Source organism: Loxodonta africana, chromosome 4 (genome assembly GCF_030014295.1).
Source record: "Loxodonta africana isolate mLoxAfr1 chromosome 4, mLoxAfr1.hap2, whole genome shotgun sequence".
NCBI lineage: Eukaryota > Metazoa > Chordata > Mammalia > Proboscidea > Elephantidae > Loxodonta > Loxodonta africana.
The window spans coordinates 13248104-13270790 of NC_087345.1; the positions used below are offsets into that span (position 1 = coordinate 13248104).

Genomic DNA, 22687 nt, shown 5'->3' on the forward strand with positions numbered 1-22687 from the left:
TTTTATGTGTGTTGTTGACAATTTCATTTTTCCACATACTTTTTTGTGCTGAGGCGTTTTTCTTAGTAAATTGTGAGATCCTCATTTTCATAGTGCTTGACTTTATGTTAGTTGAGTCGTTATGTTTTTCTTGGTTTTTATCTTGAGTTATGGAGTTGTTATACCTTTTTGTGGTTACCTTATTATTTACCCCTATTTTTCTAAGTAAAAACCTAACTTGTATTGTTCTATATCGCCTTGTATCCCTCTCCATATGGCAGTTCAATGCCTCCTGTATTTAGTCCCTCTTTTTGATTATTGTGATCTTTTACCTATTGACTTCCATGATTCCCGGTTATGTGTATTTATTTTTTTTTTTAATTAATCTTAATTTGTTTGTTTTTGTGATTTCCCTATTTGAGTTGATATCAGGACGTTCTGTTTTGTGACCTTGTGTTGTGCTGATATCTGATATTATTGGTTCTCTGACCAAACAATATCCTTTAGTATTTCTTGTAGCTTTGGTTTGGTTTTTGCAAATTCTCTAAACTTGTGTTTGTCTGTAAATATCTTAATTTCGCCTTCATATTTCAGAGAGAGTTTTGCTGGATATATGATCCTTGGCTGGCAGTTTTTCTCCTTCAGTGTTCTGTATATGTCGTCCCATTCCCTTCTTGCCTGCATGGTTTCTGCTGAGTAGTCAGAACATATTCTTATTGATTCTCCCTTGAAGGAAACCTTTCTTTTCTCCCTGGCTGCTTTTAAAATTTTCTGTTTATCTTTGGTTTTGGTGAGTTTGATGATAATATGTCTTGGTGTTTTTCTTTTTGGATCAATCTTAAATGGGGTTCGATGAGCATCTTGGATAGCTATCCTTTCGTCTTTCATGATGTCAGGGAAGTTTTCTGTCAGGAGTTCTTCAACTATTTTCTCTGTGTTTTCTGTCCCCCCTCCCTGTTCTGGGACTCCAATCACCCGCAGGTTATCCTTCTTGATAGAGTCCCACATAATTCTTAGGGTTTCTTCATTTTTTTTAATTCTTTTACGTGATTTTTTTTCAGCTGTGTTGGTGTTGATTCCCTGGTCCTCCAGATGTCCCAGTCTGCATTCTAACTGCTCGAGTCTGCTCCTCTGACTTCCTAGTGCATTGTCTAATTCTGTTATTTTATTGTTAATCTTTTGGATTTCTACATGTTGTCTCTCTATGGATTCTTGCAACTTATTAATTTTTCCACTATGTTCTTGAATAATCTTTTTGAGTTCTTCAACAGTTTTATCAGTGTGTTCCTTGGCTTTTTCTGCAGTTATCCTAATTTCATTTGTGATATCATTAAGCATTCTGTAAATTAGTTTTTTATATTCTGTATCTGATAATTCCAAGATTGTATCTTCATTTGGGGAAGATTTTGATTCTTTTGTTTGGGGGGTTGGAGAAGCTGTCATGGTCTGCTTCTTTAAGTGGTTTGATATGGATTGTTGTCTCCGAGCCATCACTGGGAAACTAGTTTTTCCAGAAAATCCTCTGCGTCCAGTCCAAATCCCTGCAGGACGGTTCCCCGGCTCGGACGCTGCTCTTTCTGCTCCAAGACCAGTCACTGCCTCCCGGGGACTTCTCCTACCGGCTGCATCCCACGCCGCCCATGGAACCAGCTGGTCCCCCTCCCGGGGTTAGTTCAGGGGGGTGGAGTAGCTCTCTGTGCTTGTGCCGTACCTGTCTGGTACGCTGGCTCCAGGCTCTGGGAACAATCGCTGCTTCCCCGTATTAGTTCGTTCTCCATCTCTAAATCTGTGTTTGTTGTTCAGGGTTCGTAGATTGTTATGTATGTGATCGATTCACTTGTTTTTCCGAGTCTTTGTTGTAAGAGGGATCCGAGGTAGCGTCTGCCTAGTCCGCCATCTTGGCTCCGCCTCCTGGCATTTTTTACGAGAATTTGAGATCTGCATCCCATCGTTCTCCTGCTCCATCAGGGATTCTCTGTTACGTTCCCTCTCAGGGCAGTCATCAGTTGTAGCTAGGCACCAGCTAGTTCTTCTGGCCTGCAAAGAATTTAAAAAGAAACCAGAAGGGAGGTCAAATCAGGTAGGGCCCTGTGGACTACATTAAGGACTCTTTGTTATCCTACAAACAATGAGAAATCATTGGATTGTTTTAAGCAAAGGAGTGACACGATTTGTGTTTGAAAAGATCAGTCTGACTTCAGTGTGAAGGGAGGATTGGAAAGGTGTAAGATTAGGTGTGGGAGACCAATTAGAGGCTGTTTTAGTAGTCCAGAGATTAGGGTGGTGATGGTAGTGGAAACACAGACACGAAGAGATTTGAGGAATATTTAGGAGGTAAAATTGATAGCATTCTTAGCCAGAAGTGTAAATATCCTCTCAAACATGGGACGCTTCAGGTAGTCTATCCCTTCACCTCTCTCCCATGTTGGATCCTGTTTCCTGGATCCTACCCATTTCTTGCTTTTTTGTTTGTTTGTTTGTTTACTGGTCTGTTTCAATGAAGCACATTCTTTAGTCGCTCCCTGTGAAAGAGTGCTTGAGATGTTGATTTTTTGAAACCCTGTGGCTGGAAAACATCTGAATAATATTCTCGTACTTGTTAGGTATTTGACTGAATTTAGAATTCTAGATAGGAAGTCACTTTCCTTCAGAATTTTGAAGGCATTGCTCTATTCTAACTTTCAGTGTTGCTCTTTGAAAGTCTGATACCCATATAATTCCTGAGCCTTTGTGTATATGATTATCTTTTTCTCTCCGGAAGCTTTTAAGATCTTCTCTTCGTCCTCAGCATCCTGAAACTTGGTCTCGATCCGTTTTCATCCTTTTGTGGAGCATTTGTGGGCCCTTTGACACTGAAAATGTGTACTCTTCAGTTCTGGAAATCTGTTTTGAATTATTTCCTTGATAGTTTTCTTTAATTTCTGTGCTCCTTATTTCAGAACCTCATATTATTTGGTGTTGGACTTCCTGTTGAACCTCTGATTTTCTTGACTTTCCTGTTTTCTATCTCCCTTTTTTTTTTTAATTATCATTATTTTATGGGACATTTTTTCAACTTATCTTTCTACTCTTCTATTGAATTTTTCATTTCCCTGGTATTTTAAATTTATAAAAGCTTTTTTATTCTTTAAATGCACCTATTTCTGTAGCTTTCTTTGTTTTAAGCATATATTCTATTATTTCTCTGAATATATTACAGGGGTTTTGTTTAGTTTTAATCCATAGTATGAATTTTTCTGTTTCCTATGAGTTCATTTATATTTATGTAAAAATGCATTCAAAGCAACTGTATACATGTAATTTTAATTTTGTAAAGTTTCTTTCACGTGAAGCAACATATATACAAGGAGTTCCGGAAAATCTTAAACATAAGAATAAGTTTATCAGAAATTTGTAAAAATGCTATGTCACGATAAATTTCTGGAAATTGCAATATTGTCTATGACTTTATTTTTTTAGGATCTACTCTAGTAGCTTTCAAATGCTTCCACTGTGAAAAGTTTCCATTAAAATACCTCCACCAGAAAATTCATCATACATTTCTATTACATTTGATGCTAACTTCTGAAAGGTTTCTGTAAAAATAAGAGAAAATGCTGCACGATTGAACACTGACTATTTGATCTACTGCTCTAGATCAAGCGTCCAGTTTTTGGTGGAAAAAAACAAACTCATGTTCCATTGATTCATTGCTTTTCTTTTATCTTTTAGAAATAATTTTACTTTCAAAAAAGTTGCAAAAATTGTTCAGAGTTCCTGTATATCCTTCATTCAGCTTCCCCTAAATGCCACCATCTTACATAACTTACAGTGCAATTATCAAAACCAGTATAATAACTTCGATATGTGTCTATTAACTAATCTTATTCAATTTTGCTGATTGTTCCACTCATGTCTTTTTTCTGGTCCAGAATCTGACAGTGCTTTAGTTCGCTCATCTGCTTAATCTGAGAAATCTGGGGAAAGTTCCTCAGTCTTTCTTTCTTTTTCTTTTTTAACTAAAAAGATTATTGTGATAAAAATATACAACACTTTTGCAATTTTAACAATTTTTATGCGTACGATTCAGTGACATAAATTACATTCACCATGTTGTGCAACCATTGCCACTATTTCCAAAAGTTTTTTCGTTACCGCAAATAGAAACTCAATACCCCTTAAACAATTCCCCCATTCTCCGGTTTTGCCAGCCCCTGGTAACCACTAATCTGCTTTGATCTCTATGCATTTGCCTATTCTAGATATTTCATGTAACTAGAATCATACAATACTTGTCTTTTTGTGTTGGACTTATTTTACTTAGCCTAATGTTTTCAGCCACCACGTATCTGTCAGTTTGTCATGCTATGGTGGCTTATGTGTTGCTATGAGACTGGAAGCTATGCCCCCGGTTTTGAAATACCAGCAAGGTCACCCATGGTGGACAGGTTTCAGCAGAGCTTCCAGAATGTTGATATACCATGGATTGCCAAAAGAACTAGCAAATAAGTCTTAGAAGAAATATGACCAGAATGTTCCTTAGAAGCGAGGATGGTGAGACTTTGGCTTGCTTACATGGAAAGGCCAATAGCTAAAAAAGGATAGCACGTTTGGCAAAGTAGAGCCTTAGTGAAAATGAAGGAAACCCTCAATGAAATGGATCGACACAATAGCTGGAACAAAGGACTAAACATACCAACAATGCTGAAGATAGAGCAGGATTGAGCAACATTTTGTTCTGTTATACGTGTGGTCACTGTGAGTCAGAGATGGCTTGACAGCAACTATCGAAAGCAATGTTTCCAAGGTTCATCTGTGTCATATCATGTATAAAAACTTCATTTCTCTTTATGGCTGAGTAATATTCTATTGTATGTATATCCCACATTTTGCTTATCCGCTCATCTGCAGATGGAAACTTGGATCGTTTCTACCTTTTTAGTAACTGTGCATAATGCTGCAATGAATACTAAGAGCACAAGTATCTGTTTGAGACCCTACTTTCAAATTGTTTGTGTATATACCTAGGAGTGAAATTGTAGTGGTGTGTGGTAACTCTTATGTTTAATTTTTAAGGAACTGCCAAACTGTTTCCACAGCTGCCATGCCACTTTGTATTCCCACCAGCAATGGATGAGGGTTTCAGTTTTTCCGCAGCCTCCCCAACACTTGTTATTTTATTTTTTTGATAATAGCCATTCCAGTGGGTGTGAAGTGACATCTCATTGTGGTTTTCATTTGCATTTCCCTGATGACTAATGATTATTGAGCATCTTTTCTTTCATGTCTGTTGGTTTGTCGTACTGTGGGGGCTTGTATGTTGCTATGAAGCTGGAAATTATGCCACTGATATTCAAATGCCAGCAGGGTCACCCATGGCAGACAGGTTTCAGCTGAGCATCCAGACTAAGACAGACTAGGAAGTGGGACCCGGCGGTCTCCTTGTGAAAAGAATTAGCCAGCGAAAATCTTATGAATAGCAGCAGAACTTTGTCTGATATAGTGCCAGAAGATGAGCCCCTCAGGCTGGAAGTCACTTAAAATACAACTGGGTAAGAGCTGCCTCCTCAAAGTAGTTGTTGTTGTTAGGTGCTGTCGAGTTGGTTCCAACTCATTGTGACCCTGTGCACAACGAAACACTGCCTGGTCCTGAGCCATCCTTAGAATTGTTTGTTATGCCTGAGCTCATTGTTGCAGCCACTGTGTCAATCCACCTCATTGAGGGTCTTCCTCTTTTCCACTGACCCTGTACTCTGCCAGGTGTGATGTTCTTCTCCAGGGACTGATCCCTCCTGACAACATGTCCAAAGTACGTAAGACGCAGTTCTGACTGATGATATTGGTCGCCATCCTTGCCTCTAAGGAGCATTCCGGCTGTACTTCTTCTAAGACAGATTTGTTTGTTCTTTTGGCAGTCCATGGTATATTCAATATTCTTTGCCAACACCGCAATTCAAAGGTGACAGTTCTTCTTCGGTCTTCCTTATTCATTGTCCAGCTTTCACATGCATATGATGTGATTGAAAATACCATGGCTTGGGTCAGGCACACCTTAGTCTTCAGGGTGACATCTTTGCTCTTCAACACTTTGAAGAGGTCCTTTGCAGCAGATTTGCCCAATGCAATGCGTCTTTTGATTTCTTGACTGCTGCTTCCATGGGTGTTGATTGTGGATCCAAGTAAAATGAAATCCTTGACAACTTCAATCTTTTCTCCATTTATCATGATGTTGCTCATTGGTCCAGTTGTGAGGATTTTTGTTTTCTTTATGTTGAGGTGCAATCCATACTGAAGGCTGTGGTCTTTGATCTTCATCAGTAAGTGCTTCAAGTTCTCTTCACTTTCAGCAAGCAAGGTTGTGTTATCTGCATAACGCAGGTTGTTAATGAGTCGTCCTTCAATCCTGATGCCCCGTTCTTCTTCATAGAGTCCATGTTCTCATATTATTTGCTCAGCACACAGATTGAATAGGCATGGTGAAAGAATACAACCCTGATGCACACCTTTCCTGACTTTAAACCAATCAGTATCCCCTCGTTCTGTCTGAACAACTGCCTCTTGATCTATGTAAAGGTTCCTCATGAGCACAATTAAGTGTTCTGGAATTCCCATTCTTTGCAATCAAAGTAGAGTCAACCTTAATGATGTGGTTGGAGTCAGGCCTTGGGGACCTTCATTTCCTGATATGGAATGGCTCAAAATGAGAAGAAACAGCTGCAAACATCCATTGAAAATCGGAACCTGGAATGTACGAAGTGTGAATCTAGGAAAATCAGAAATCATCAAAAATGAAATGGAATGCATAAAGATTGATATACTAGGCATTGAAAACAAAAAACAAACCCATTGCCATCAAGTTGATTCTGACTTACAGTGACCCTATAGGACAGAGTAAAACTGTCCTGTCCCATAGAGTTTCCAAGGAGCATCTGGTGGATTTGAACTGCTGACTTTTTTTTTTTTTTTAGCAGCCATAGGTCTTAATCACTATGCCACCAGGGTTTTCATCCTAGGCATTAGTGAGCTGAAGTGGCCTAATATTGGTCATTTTGATTCAGGCAATCATATGGTCTACTATTCTGGGAATGACAACTTGAAGAGGAATGCCATTGCATTCATTGTCAAAAAGAGCATTTCAAGATCTATCCTGAAGTACAACACTGCCAGTGATAAAATAATATCCATACACTTACAAGGAAGACCAGTTAATACGACTGTTATTCAAATTTACGCACCAACCACTAAGGCCAAAGATGAAGAAATAGAAGATTTTTATCAGCTGCTGCAGTCCGAAATTGATCAAATATGCAATCAGGGTGCACTGACAATTGCTGGTAATTGGAATGCCAAAGTTGGAAACAAAGAAGGATTGGTAGTTGGAAAATATGGCCTTGGTGATAGAAATGATGCCGGAGAGCGCATGATAGAATTTTGCAAGACCAACGACTTCTTCATTGCGAATACCTTTTTTCACCAACATAAATGGCGACTATACACATGGACCTTGCCAGATGGAGTACACAGGAATCAAATCGACTATATCTGTGGAAAGAGACGATGGAAAAGCTCAATATCATCAGTCAGAACAAGACCAGGGGCCGACTGTGGAACAGACCATCAATTGCTCATATACAAGTTCTAGTTGAAACTGAAGAAAATTAGAACAAGTCCACAAGAGCCAAAATATGACCTTGAGTATATCCCACCTGAATTTAGAGACCATCTCAAGAATAAATTGGACATGTCGAACACTAATGATTAAAGACCAGATGAGTTGTGGAATAACATCTAGGACATCATACATGAAGAAAGCAAGAGGTCATTAAAAAGACAGGAGAGAAAGAAAAGACCAAAATGGATGTCAGAAGAGACTCTGAAACTTGCTTTTGTATGTTGAGTAGCTAAAGCTAAAGCAAAAGGAAGAAATGATGACGTAAAAGAACTGAACAGAAAATTTCAAAGGGGAGATCGAGAAGATGACGTAAAGTATTATCATGACATGTGCAAAGGCCTGAAGGTAGAAAACCAAAAGGGAAGAACACACTTGGCTTTTCTCAAGCTAAAAGAACTGGAGAAAAAATTTAAGCCTCCAGTTGCAATATTGAAGGATTCTCTGGGGAAAATATTAAATGATGCAGGAAGCATCAAAAGAAGATGGAAAGAATACACAGAGTCACTATACCAAAAACTGGTCAATGTTCAACCATTTCAGGAGGTAACATGATCAGAAACCGATGATACTGAAGGAAGAAGTCCAAGCTGCACTGAAGGCACTGGGGAAAAACAAGGCTCCGAGAATTGGAGGAATAGCAGCTGAGGTGTTTCAAGAAACAAATGCAGCACTGGAAGTGCTTGCTCGTCTATGCCAAGAAATTTGGAAGACAGCTACCTGGTCAACAGACTGGAAGAGATCCGTATTTATCCTAAGAAAGGTGATCCAACCAAAGGCAGAGGTTATCAAACAATATCATTAATATCACATGCAAATAAAATTTTGCTGAAGGTCATTCAAAAGTAGCTGCGGTAGTATATCCACAGGGAACTTCCAGAAATTCAAGCCAGATTTAGAAGAGTTTGTGGAACAAGGAATATCATTGCTGATGTCAGATGGATCCTGGCTGAAAGCAGAGAATACCAGAAAGATGTTTTACCTGTGTTTTATTGACTATGCAGAGGCATTCGACTGTGTAGATCATAACAAATTATGGATAAAATTGTGAAGAATGGGATTTTTTCTTTTTTTAATTGTGCTCATGAGGAATCTACATGAATCAAGAGACAGTCATTGGAACAGAACAAGGGTTTACAGTCAGGAAAGGTGTGCATCAGGGTTGTATCCTTTCACCATACGTATTCAATCTGTATGCTGAACAAATAATCCGAGAAGCTGGACTATGTGAAGAAGGATGGGGCATCAGGATTAGAAATTTTTTAACAACCTGTGTTATGCAGATGACACAACCTTGCTTGCTGAAAGTGAAGAGGACTTGAAACACTTACTGATGAAGATCAAAGACCACAGCCTTCAGTATGGATTACACACTCACAACTGCACCAATAAGCAACAGAGAGAAGATTGAGGTTGTCAAGAATTTCATTTTACTTGGATCCACAATCAACACCCATGGAAGCAGCAGTCAAGAAATCAAAAGGTGCATTGCATTGGGCAAATCGGCTGCAAAGGACCTCTTTAAAGTGTGGAAAGGCAAAGTTGTCACCTTGAGGACTAAGGTGCACCTGATCCAAGCCATGTTTTTTTCAGTCACCTCATATGCATGCAAAAGCTAGGCAATAAATAAGGAAGACCAAAGAAGAATTGACGCCTTCGAATCATGGTATTTGTGAACAATATTGAATATATCACGGACTGCCAAATGAACGAACAAATCTGTTTTGGAAGAAGTACAACCCGAGCACTCCTTAGAAGCAAGGATGGCAAAACTACGTCTCACATACTTTGGACATGTTGTCAGGAGGCATCAGTCCCTGGAGAAGGACATCATGCTTGGTAAAGTACAGAGTCAGTGAAAGAGAGGAAGACCCTTAATGAAATGGATTGACACTGTGGCTGCAACAATGGGCTCAAGCATAGCAACAATTATCAGGATGGCTCAGGACCAGGCAGTGTTTCCTTCTGTTGTGCACAGGGTCACTATGAGTTGAAACCAACTTGATGGCACCTCACAACAACAACAACAACAACTAATGACTATTGAGCATCCTTTCATGTGCTTATTGGCAATTTATGTCATCTTTGGTGAAATGTCTATTAAGTCCTTTGCCCATTTTTTAGTTGGGTTGTCTTTTTGTTGTTGAGTTGTAGGAGATCTTTATGTATTTTGTTCTCAGTCTTTCTTTGCCTTTCATGACCTTGATACTTTTTTAAGAGTACTAATCTGTTGTTTTGCCTAATGTTCCTGACTTTGGGTTTGTCCGATAGTCTTCCTGATTATATTCAGGTCATGTACATTTAGGAGCCCTGGTGGTATAGTGGTTAAGAGCTTGGGTTCTACCAAGAGGTTGGCTGTTTGAATCCACCAGCTGCTTCTTTGAAACCCTATGGGGCAGTTCTTCTATGTTGTATAGGGTTACTATGAGTCGGAATCTACTCGATGGCAATTTTTTTTTTTTTTTTTAATGTACATTTGGCAAGAATAGTACAGAAGTGATGTTGCGCCCTTCTCAGTGCATCATATCAGGAGGTACTTGATGTCAGTATGTCTCATCACTGATGATACTGAAGTGGGGTCTCCCAGGTTTTTCCACTGTGCAGTCGTTATTTTCCCCTTCATATTTAATAAAGACCATCATTTTATGTGTGTGTTGTTGTTAGGTGTTGTTGAGCTGATTCTGACTCATAGCAACCCTATGTACAATGCTGCCCAGTCCTGCATCATCCACACAGTCGTTGCTATGTTTGAGCTCATTGCAGCCACGGTGTCAATCCATCTCATTTAGGGTCTTCCTCCTTTTCACTGACCTTCTTCTTTACCAAGTATGATGTCCTTCTCCAGGGACTGGTCCCTCCTGATAACACGTCCAAAGTACAGAAGATGAAGTCTCGCCATCCTCTCTTCTAAGGAGCACTCTGACTGTACTTTGTCCAAGACAGACTTGTTCATTCTTCTGGCAGTCCATGGTATATTCAGTATTATTTGCTATACTATACTATAATTCAAAGGCATCAATTCTTCTTTGGTCTTCCTTATTCATTGTCCACCTTTCACATGCATATGAGGTGACTGGAAACACCTTGGGTTGGGTCAGGTGCACCTTAGTCCTTAAGGTGACATCTTTGCTTTTTAATACTCAAAAGATTCCTTTGCAGCAGATTTGTCCAATGCAATATGTTGTTTGATTTCTTGACCACTGCTTCCATGGGTGTTGATTATGGATCCAAGTAAAATGAAATCCTTGACAACTTCAATCTTTTCTCCGTTTATCATGATGTGGCTTATTGGTCCAGTTGTGGAGATTTTTGTTTTCTTTATGTTGATGGGTAGTCCGTACTGAAGGCTCTGGTCTTTGATCTTCATCAGTAAGTGCGTCAAGTCCTCTTTACTTTCAGCAAGCAATGTTATTTCATCTGCATATTGCAGGTTGCTAATGAGTCTTCCACCAATCCCGATGCACTGTTCCACTTCATATAGTTCAGCTTCTTGGATTATTTGCTCAGCATACAGATTGAATAAGTGTGGTGAAAGGATACAACTTTGATGCATACCTTTCGTCACTTTAAACCACGCAGTATCCCTTTGTTCTATTTGAACAACTGCCTTTTGATCTATATACGGGTTCCACATGAACACAATTAGGTGTTCTGGAATTCCCATTCTTGGCAATGTTATCCATAATTTGTTATGATCCCCACAGTCGAATGCCGTAGCATAGTCAGTAGAACACAGGTAAACATCTTTCTGGTGTTCTCTGCTTTCAGCCAAGATCCATCTGATGTCAGCAGTGATAAAACTTCATTCCACATCCTCTTCTGGATCTGGCTTGACTTTCTGGCAATTCCCTGTTGATGTATTGCTGCAACTGTTTTTGAATGATCTTCAGCAAAATTTAATTTGCATGTCATATGGTATTGTTTGATAATTTCCGCATTCTGTTGGATCTCCTTTCTTTGGGATGGGCACAAATATTAATCTCTTCCAGTCAGTTGGTCAGGTAGCTGTCTTCCAAATTTCTTGGCATAGACAAGTGAGCACCTCCAGCGCTGTATCCGTTTGTTAAAATATCTCCATTGGTATTCCATCAATTCCTGGAGCCTTGTTTTTCGCCAATGCTTCAGTGCAGCTTAGACTTCTTCCTTCAGTACCATTGGTTCTCGAGCATATGATAGCTCCTGAAGTGGTTTAACATTGACCAACTCTTTTTGGTGTAGTGACTCTGTGTATTCCTTCCATCTTTTGTTGCTCCCTGTGTAGCTGAGTGTATTGGGGACTGAGTGTATAGCTGGGAGTTTCGAATTAACTTTTATATGGAATGCATTGTTTATTAAAGGAAGAGTAAGACCAATGTGCTAATTTGAAGCATATGTACATGACTGTTATAAAAATTATGTATATAAATATATATGATTATTATTAAAACTCCATAGTAACTGCGGTAATAATTTAGAACCTAGACTAGTAAAATAATTTTTTGGGGAGGAGAACAAGTGTTTTATCACAGATATTGTTTCGAACTGTTAGCACATGGTAATAATGAAAAGATGCCTTTTAATCAGTTTTTAAGTCTCCACAATTTGCCTCCTTATTGCCTGCTCTTGGGAAAGACCATTGCTACTACCCCACTATTGGTACTAGGTACTTTACTGCTAAACTTGTTCTTACTTTGGGATTTTTCCGTCCTCTGTTCCCTCTGCCTGGAGCTCTGTGCCCTTATGTCTTTGTGTGGCTGGCTTTTTTTTTTTTTTTTTTTTTTTGCTGTTCAAGAGTCAGCTGATATTTTACTTCCTCAGTTAGGCTTTCTGTGACTCTGCATCAAATTTGTTTTTAGCACATCGCCCTGCTTTAGTTACTTGAGACCACTTATTTTTATCTGAAATTATCGTGTTTATTTATGATTATTAGCTCTTTCAACTACTAGAATGTACATGCTACAATGCAGGGACCTTGTCTCTCTTTTTTCTCAGCTGTGCTTCTACTCCTTAGAACATTTTCTGAGAACTTAAGTGTTCAAGATGACTATATAACTACATAAATGAATATCCTTGGCTGTTGATCTGTTGCATAGTTGTTCTGGTACTTTGTCCTTTACTTTTCATTTGTGAGAACTTCTCAAATTGGCTTTCCATTCATTCATTTTTTTTTTTTTTCATCACATTGATCCTCCCCTTACCCCATGATGCTGTTTTATTGGGATTGCAGATTATAGCATAATGGGCTATAGTGATGGGCATGTGAGTGTTTAAAGCTGGGCCAATCAGAGCCATTCTCCTGGATATTTCAAATTTGAACGAAGGAAGAGTGTGGCAAAGTATGAGATGTGAGTTTGGAGCTCTCAGTGGCCATACTCATGTCTAGTTAGAAGAAGCCAATCTGCAAGAGGAGAAAATGAAGCCACTGGGCAGAGAGAAGCAGAGATGGGAGAGGAAAAAGCCCTGGAGGTTTTCTAGCCTCTGGTTCCATTGCACCTGAGGCTCAATTGCAGCCCCTGGTTTTCCCGTGACTTTTGCCTTAGTAAGTTCAAATTGAGTTTCTATCACTTGTAACTAAAAGATACCCAATTAAAACAGAATGTAGTTCTATTTTCATTTTAACCTGCATCTCAACTAACAACCTTTTCATCTTGTTTCAGAGGACCCATGTTTTCTTTTCTTTGACACAAAGCGTTGCTGCCTAAGCTTATTCTATTTTCAGCAGTTCTTTTACAAGACCCTCTTGCCCTCACATTTTAGAATGATGTCCTCCTTCCTTCCTTTTCAGAAACATTAGTTAGAAGCGAGTAGGTGCCGTCTCAATATTACTATTGTTATTATTTAATTCGTCCTTGAAGCAGGTTTATCATTAGATTTCCTAACTTTCAACTTTGGTACTTCAGAATAGCCAGTTCGGTAACACAACATCTTGCGGTTAGTAGAGGGGTAACCAGAGGAGTAGGCAGCCTTGAGAAGTTCATCTCCGGGAGATTTCTTCCCTGGTTTTGGTAAGCTCTTCTGACCTGACCTTCCTGGTGCTGCTGAATGCCACCTCGGGGAGGAGCCCTGATGTTTCGAGAAGAAGTCTTCCTCATTGCTGTGGGCTTGCTGCTTGGTGTCCCTGCCTGTTCTCTTAGAACTATCACAGTGGCCCTCAAAGCCCAACAACCTGCACAGACTCCAGGTGGAACATTGCACATCAATCCCATAATGTCTAGTTCTAACTTGTTTCTAATCAGGGTGTTTCAAGAAATTATTTCGGGCCAAGCAACTTTCTCAGGCAGCTAAACTGTAAGTTGACTGTCAATATCTTTCATCTACCTGGTTGCATTTGCACCAGATTAAGGAGGATATCTGAGACTTGGTAATTTGTTTCTTTGTTGATTCATTCACTCAATAAGTATTTGTTGAGCATCTGCTTTGTGCTAATCACTCCTTTAGATGCTGAAGATACAGGGGCGAATGAGATCTCTCTGCCCTCATGGAGCTTATAGTCTAGGTGAGGAAAGAGTTAACAAACAAGTAAACAAACATATAAAATTAGGTAGTGGTAAATGCTGAGGTGAAAAATAAAGCAAGGTAAGGGAATAGACAGTGAAGGGGTGGGGCTATTAGACAGGGTGGTCAGAGAAAGGCCTCTCTGAGGAGATGATGTTTGGGTAGACACCTGAATGAAAAAGCAATCTAGCCGTGCAAAGAGGTCCTGGTGGAAGCAACAGCCGCTGCAAGGCTCCCAGGAGGTGAAGAGTGTGGTGGGATTGCAGAGTAAGGAGGCTTGGCTAGAATGGAGGAGGGGGTGAAGGGAAGGTGGAGAGAGATGAGTGTATGAAGTGAAGCATGGGAAAACAAGTTTTACACCTCTCCAAAACCAAACTGTGTTGATTTTCTGGGGGAAGATAGTGTCAGATTGTCCCCAAAGGCTGAAATTCACAACAGACTTCTCTCTATCATGACACCTAAGTGGTAACCCAAAACATTGTGGAATTTTCTGACTATGGACTGAGAGTTAGTCACAGAAATTAAGGATGTTTAGAATGATAAAATTTGAAGCAAGTATGGAATATGTTAGAAACCCTGGCAGCACAGTGGTTATGTGCTCGGCTGCTAACCAGAAGGTCGGTGGTTGGAACCCACCAGCCGCTCTGTTGGAGAAAGATGTGGCAGTCTGCTTCTGTAAAGATCACAGCCTAGGAAACCCTATGGAGCAGTTGTACTCTGTCCTATAGGGTCGCTAGGAGTTGAAATTAACTTGATGACAATGGGTTTGGTTTTTGTTCTGGATGAAATACATGTGGAAGGAAGAAATGATGAGGAAATGAGACTAAATAAAATATAAAACATAATCTTGGAAAAGATGGCAACTTGAGCAAAGGTTTTTGACACTGTCTATATCAATCCATAATGAAATGACTAGCAGTTAGAGGCATTGCTGGCTTCTGTCTTCAAAATATACCCCGAATTTTACCATTTCTTGCTACTTCCACTGCTAGTAAATTATAGTTGGAAATGTTAATACTTTAATTCATTATCAGTGGAGCTCAAAACGAGCATCGTAGTGTATCTTTAGGGATTTCTAGTTTATTTTTGAAAGAATGCTTGGGAAATCGTGGAATGTTTGTATGAGTTGGTCCCAAGTTGTGGACAAAGTGATTTTTTCTATCAGTTCTTCTGGGAGAGGGTTGAGAATAGTAATAATAATACCACCTTGTATTTGAATGAGTACTAGGTGATAAAAAAAAAAAAAGGTGATAGAGTTCTTTTATATTTGTGAAGTAGACTAGAGGATATGCTTATACTGCTTTTCAGAAAGCAAACTCAGGCCCAGAGAGCTCACCTTACTGGTCTCACAGATGGTTAGGGGTCAAGCCATCAGTAGAACTCTGGTCTTCTACTCATGCTCTGTCACTATTGTGGCGCCAAATGTTTTGACAAGCTATTATGTTTAAAGAAAGCCAGTTGCCCCTCCTTGCTCCACCTCAATTCCATCCCTCTAAGATAACATAGAATCGACTCCACAGCACTGGGTTTTTTTTTAAGATAACATATTAACAGTGTTGTGGGTACATTTTCTGTCTCTCTCTCTATCTATCTACCTACCTATGTATTTCTCTACTCTCCTGCACATACATATAGTGGCTTATTTTCCCCTATGCGTTACAGATTTTGAATCATCCTATACACATTACTTTAAATCTGTAACCACATGTCACAGTCATACTTCTAGGTCAGTACTTCTAGATCTAATTCATTCTTCTTTGTATGGCTATATTGTTTGATTTGTTTCAAGAAGTATGTATTGCTTTTAAAAGGAAAATCCAATAAAGTAAAAAATATAATGTCAATGTATTTTTATCATATATTAATAATTTATTTACTTGGTAATGTATAGGAAAACCAAACCTGTTGCCGTCGACTAGATTCTGACTCATAGTGACCCTATAGAACAGACTAGAACTGCTCCATAGGGTTTCCAAGGAGGGACTGGTGGATCCAAGCCACTGACCTTTTAGGTCAGTAGCCAAGCTCTTAACCACTGTGCCATCACGCCTCCAATATACAGGAAAAGAAGTATACTTATTGACAATTCTATTGAAACTGAGGCTTCCCTCTTTATTTGCTACAAGATTTTTTGCTTTGCTTACGTTTTCATTTTTTTCTTAATTGCTCTTGAAATAAAAATTAATTGTAGCCTTAGGATTTTATTTTCTAAGCAAATTCCATGTATTTTTCAGGTTACTATATCCGGGAAAAGTCTAAGCAAGTCATCACATTGCTGATGGATGAACAATTGCTGCATAAAGAGAGGGAAGTAGCATGTCGGACTAGACAGCGTACCTCCTACTCTGTGCCGTTCCCTAAAAGATTACCTGGTACAGGTAGCTCACCAACAGCGTGTGCTTCTGCCCCCACACCAGAAATTCCTGCTTCCAAGAACAAGCATAAGCTTCTTAAGGTTGCAAGACTACATCGTAAAAGTGCGTATCATGAACACTAACCTAAAAAGTAATGGATATCATTTAAGAAAATATAAAAATATTAGGTTTTAGTGCTAAATTATTAGGACTATGTTAGTACTAGTATAACTATGTTAGACTTTATATTGTAGAGAACAAAGATGATGAAGAATATTCAGTAGAAAATTTTATGACTATTTTCTGAATGGAATGATTGAGGACTCAATTAAAAAATTTTTTTTTAACTTGAAAGGTACTATACTAGTGATTGGCATGTTTGGCATCATGATTAAATTTTAATATTTTAATCATTAAATTATTTTCTGAGACCAGGGTTTTGGGTATGTGTGCATTTGCACTATTTGATTTACTAATCGAGATATTGAAATTTTCTAAAATGTGCCTCAAAATTCTAAAAGTGCTCTGATATTCTTCTAGCGCAATACCTTGAGTTACATGACCTTTCCTTGCCTCAAACTTTAAATCTGGACTATTGAACTTTTTAAGAAAGGGATTTATTTCTAATTTTATAATAGAAATCAGCAGAGAAACAAAATTATCTTTTCTACCAAATTTGGTACAACATAAATCAACGTCATTTAGCCCTAATTTCTCCAGTACAAGCCCTGTTGATAAGTTGTGTATAAGGAGTAGACAGCTTGAAGAAGCAAAAGCACTAATGAAATGTGACTTGGATAACTCTCCCTTGAAGTGAACTTCATTAGTGTGGCTTTGTGCCACGAGCAAGGTGCACAGCGGGGCTAATACACTGTCCAAATACTGTCTTAGCTATCTAATGCTGCTATAACAGAAATACCATAGGCGGGTGGCTTAAACAAATAGAAATTTCTTTTCTTACAGTTTAGGAGGCTAGAAGTGCAAATTCAGAGCACTCGCTCTAGCAGAAAGCTTTCTCTTTCTTTCAGGTCTAGGGGAAGACCCTTGTCTCCTTTTAAGATCTATGATTCCTTGGAGATCTTGGTATCAGTCTTACCCTGGGTCTAGGAGGTTCTCAGCACAGGGATCCTGGGTCCAAAGGATGTGCTGTGCTCCCAGCTCTTCTTTCTTGGTTGTAGAAAGTCCTTCTTCTCTCAGCTTGATTCTCCTTCCTTTTATCTCTTTTAAGATAAAAGGTGTGACTCAAGCAAAGATGTGACTTGAGCAAGGATATGACTTAAGTAAGGGTGTATTATTGACATTGTCTTGTTATCTAGTGCTGCTATAACAGAAATACCACAAGTGGGTGGCTTAAACAAACAGAAAATTCATTTTCTCACAATTTAGGAGACTAATATAGTTTTGTTTTTTTTTAATATAGTTATGGAAACCCTGGTGGCGTAGTGGTTAAGTGCTATGGCTGCTAACCAAAGGGTTGGCAGTTCGAATCTGCCAGGCGCTCCTTGGAAACTCTGTGGGGCAGTTCTACTCTGTCCTATAGGGTCTCTATGAGTCGGGATCGACTCGACAGCACTGGGTTTAATATAGTTGCAGTTATTTTCAGAGGCTGACCTCCTGGCTTTCTTCTGGACTCTGTTGAGAGATCCTGAAAGAGCTGAAGGCCAATGTGAATAGATAATTCCAAACATCAGTTAACTGTGGAAATTAAAAAACGTTAATAGTTGATACCAACGCCAACTAATCAGTAAAGTACTTCTCCAGTTTGGTCAAGAATTCTCAGCTGTTCACTCAATTGTATCTAGTGAACCACCAGGGAGATAAAAAGATAGTAAAAAGAGGTGACCATTGTTATTTTAGCAGTAAACTAGCACCCTTGTGTACTTCAGTGCTTCTAAAAGTAGGGGAGTCCCTTTCTTTTGGGTATCTCTCTCTTTTTAAATGAATCTCCGAAAGACACAGAGACCCATTCTAAAATTTTCTCCTGGAAGCCTTTAATTCAAACTGACACTAAAATAAACCGTTTAAAATAACCAGTTATGACTCATCCAGAATTTCTCCCCTTTCCCTACTTCTCTCTTACCTTTTTGGTCTTCCTTCTTCCTTTTTCTTACTCTCCTTTTCATTATAACATATAATTATTGAATTTTATTATTTGAAATTTGGTTATGTGGAAGAAATTTGGAGATACAGCAGTGAATAAAACAGATAATGTTCCTGCCATTGAGGAGGTAACATTCTCATGACAGAGACAGGTATTAAACATACATAAGATAGATATAAAATATAATGTCTCATAGTGGTAAGTATATAAAGAAAAGAAAAGCACAGTCAGTGTATAGAGACTGACTGGGGATGGCTTTATTTTAGGTTAGGTAGTGTCTTTTTTTTGTGTGTGTGTGTCTTAGGCTGGGTTCTCTAGAGAAGCAAAACCAGTGAAGTGTATAAATATAAATATAGAGAGATTTATATCAAAGAAATAGCTGATGTGATTATAGAGGCTGGAACATCCCAAGTCCATGGATCAGGATAGAGGCTTCTCCTGGTTCACGTTGCCGCTGGAGCTGGTGGACTCAAGATTGGCAGGTCGGAGAGCAGGGCTATTGCTCACAGGCTGTGAAAATGGACAAATCCCAAGATCAGCAGGTAAGCTGCTAGCTCACGTCCCAAGAACTGGAGGTCAGACGAACAGGAGGCAGCTGCAGGATCCAGGGCAGGCAAAAGCCAGAACACCCACTTATATTCAGATGTAGGCCACACACCCAAGGAAACTCCCTTTGAACTGACTGGCTACTCACAGCAGATCCCGTCAGGGGGATGATCACAAATACACACCAAGAATCGTGGCCCAGCCGAGCTGACACACAATCTTAACCATCACAGGTAGGGAGGGAAAAGCTTTTAGAGAAGGCGAACCTTGAAGCAGAGACCTGAAGGCTGTGAGGGAGCGAGCTGTGTATATCTGGGGGTTCCAGGCAGAGGAACTGCAAATGCTCTGGAACTGGATAAGGTTAGCAGGCTTAATTCAGAGCCCCTGAAATGAGTCCCCAGATCACTGGAGAAGTCGCTCCACTCAGCCATTTTTGATTCGTGTAAGAAAATCTAGTTTATTGCTTTATAGTCACAGTTTTTTTTAATGCAAAATGATATTCCTCAGCTTGGTCACACACCTTAGTCACTATACTAAGCTCTGAATGACATTTGACTATTTCAAAAAATCAGTCAACCTTCAAATGAAGATGTTTTGCTACAGTTTATTTTTTTAATACCACGAACACGTATGGAGCGCCTGCTTACTCTACACCAGGCCCTGTTCTAGGCACGGGAAGCAAATCAGGTGTATTTCTGCCCTCACGGAGGCTATACCTAGTGACGTCCTGGGAAGCTCTCAAGTCTGTTGCAAAAACAGATGTTCTGAGAGAGCTTTGGTCGGTGATGACATCACTGAAGTGAATACATATTAGGACTACTATTTAAAATGAATAGGGAATGTTTGGCCTTAAAAGCTGTAGTCAGTTTGTTAAAAATGTTATATTATTTAAAAGTTCATCCATCCATGTGTAGATATAGCGACATACACATTCACACACACACATATATCAACATACATACATACATATATAGATACAAGATATATAGATGTGTGTGTGTTCAAATATGAATGATTGGATTGAGTTAGCAATACTAACCATTTCCATCTAGGCATTTCACTCTGAAGCTGTATTTTAAAGGAAGAAAGAAAACTGACTATTTTTGTAAAAGATAGGAGACCAAAAAAAAAAAAAACCAAACCCATTGTCGTCGAGTCGATTCCGACTCATAGCAACCCTGTAGGGCAGAGTAAAACTGCCCCATGGGGCTTCCAAGGAGTGGCTGATGGATTCAAACTGCCGACTTTTTGGTTAGCAGCCGGACTCTTAACCGCTGAGCCACCAGGGCTCCAGAAGGCAGGAGAAGATAGGGAAATGAATGGGGGAGGGGCATTCTTAGTGGGACAGGAGAAGTAGCAAGTAAAACTTGGAGGTGGATAGACCAGTTAGAATTAGGTGCATCCGCAAGTGATAGTAGTAGAGGACACACAATAGTAGATGCTTAAACATAATAGGACTTTATTTCTCTCTTCTAAAAATGATCCAGAGCTAGGTATTTTAGTACTTAGCTGGCTCTTCATAATGTTAGGGACTCAGGGCTTTTTCTGTCTTGTTGCTCCACCAAGTTAAGCATATGACTTTCACTTCATGATCCAGGATGGCTGCTTGAGCTTCAGCCATCTCATCTGCATTCTAGCTAGTAGGAAGAAGGAAAGGTTGAAAATATGAGTTTTCTTTCCCTTTAAGGAAATTTATTTGAAGTTGCTCATAACATTTTGGCTTATATATCACTGTTTAGCACTTAGTCACAGGGACGCACCTAAATGCAAAGGAAGCTGAGAATTGTCCTCTATTCTGAGCAGCCACGTGCTCAGATAAAACAGATTCTGTTGTTAAGGAAGAAGGGGAGAATAAATATAGGGTACAAGAAAATATCCCTACCATAGTGGGAAAGTATCCAAACAAGAAATGGATCAAGCATGGTAATACATGGTTTTCTGACTGGATGGAATAGAGAATATGCATTTGAATATACAGAGAGATGTGGGCAAGAGAGATGAGAATACTCAGAGCAATCCATAGAGGATATAAATAGTACAGTATTTGGAAATTTCAATTTGACATGACTAGCAACTAGGAACCACTGTAGGCTTTGGAGAACAGAAAGGATGTTTAGCTTAGTCACAGAATTTTGCTTTCTTATTACTCAAAACAGCTGTTGGTGGGAGATAATTCTTACTGCTTTGTGTAGAAATGAAGGAGATGCGAACTAAGGGAGGCGTTGTAAGAGACAGTTGTTCAGTCTAGGCATCCAGGACCTGCTCTCAGGTGGTGGAAATCAGGGAAAGGCAGTGTTTAAAGGTAGAATGTAGAGGAAGAAATGGTGTAAGTGAGTGATGTATTGGAGAAGAAAGAAATTGAAAAGGACTAACGTTTGGAGTTAGAGAAAACGGAGGCAAGTGATGGTATCATACAGGTGGATGTCTCTAAATTATTTAGTTGTAAGGAAATGTGAAATTGAATACATTGCTAGAAATCTGATCCTCAGGCTTTAGGATCTAGAATTGAAACAGCTGTGCCTAGCTTCTTTGTGGTAAATTAGCAAGGGAAGAGAAGTACTTGAAAGAGGTGTTATGCACACATCACCATTTCTACTCCTTTTTTTTTTTTTTTCTATTTCTGGATATTTTCTCCATGTTTTATTCCGGTAGATAGCTTGGATGGTTTCTGTTTAGATGATTTTGATGTTTGAAGGAAGAGATGAGCTGAAGGGTAATTGCTGCCTGATGGCAAGACAGAAAACTGTAAAAAGCACAGTTAACAACTCAGCTTCTTTGAGATAATAAGCATCAGAGTTAAGTCCTTTCTTTAAAGGCAATTATTATTATAAAAGCAATCGCCAGAGGTAGTGCTTACAACCAGACCAGCAAAGCATTGCCTCTGTTGGTCATCTGATCTTCTGTAAAGAGCTCTTTAGTAGTAGTAATCTTTGCAATAGAGCTTTACTTGTATTAGAGAAGAATTACTCTGGTCTGTGTTAAATGTTAATAGCATTCTATCTCAAGGAAATATTTCTGTACAAATAGTATATGACTGCTATTGAACCAAAACTTACACACCTTCTCCTCACTTACGGAGGACTGTCTCGTTATCCGATATTTTGCATTTACGACATAGTAAAAAATCTATTATCTGACTATTTTGCTCTTTAACAACGTATGTCTGGCAGTAACGAACCCTGAGGCGACAGTAATGCCGACTGTGATGCCTAAGGTTATGTGTTAACTTGTCTGGGCCATGATTCTCAGTGGTTTAGCAATTATGTAATGATGTAGTCATCCTCAATTTTATGATCTGATGTGGTCACCCTCCATTTTTGCATAACAATAATTTTGTATAACAACCAGGTCTTTGGAACCTAACCATGTTGATAAGTGAGGACAAGGGTGTATTGCAAAGTAACGGTCGTGCTTTTATAATCAAAGACACTAATGTTGATATTGCTACTTCCTACAGCAAGCTTTATTCTAACAGAGTTGATGTGGAATCATACTTGCTTCCCTTATCATCTATAGACTACATGGCAGGGCTTATGGTTCAAATTCCAGTTGCTGCTAAACCATTTGGAATGATGAATATTATGT

The 22687-nt window shown here is 39.2% G+C and overlaps 1 protein-coding gene across 1 annotated transcript in view; it reads left to right on the forward strand.

The window, feature by feature from the left end:
• ENTHD1 (ENTH domain containing 1) overlaps positions 1-22687 on the forward strand; it is a 156065-nt gene that overhangs the window by 22914 nt on the left and 110464 nt on the right. The window contains exon 2 of the mRNA XM_003419825.3: positions 16336-16578. Within this exon, the coding sequence (XP_003419873.1) occupies positions 16336-16578 (243 nt within the window). The remainder of the gene's footprint in view (positions 1-16335; positions 16579-22687) is intronic.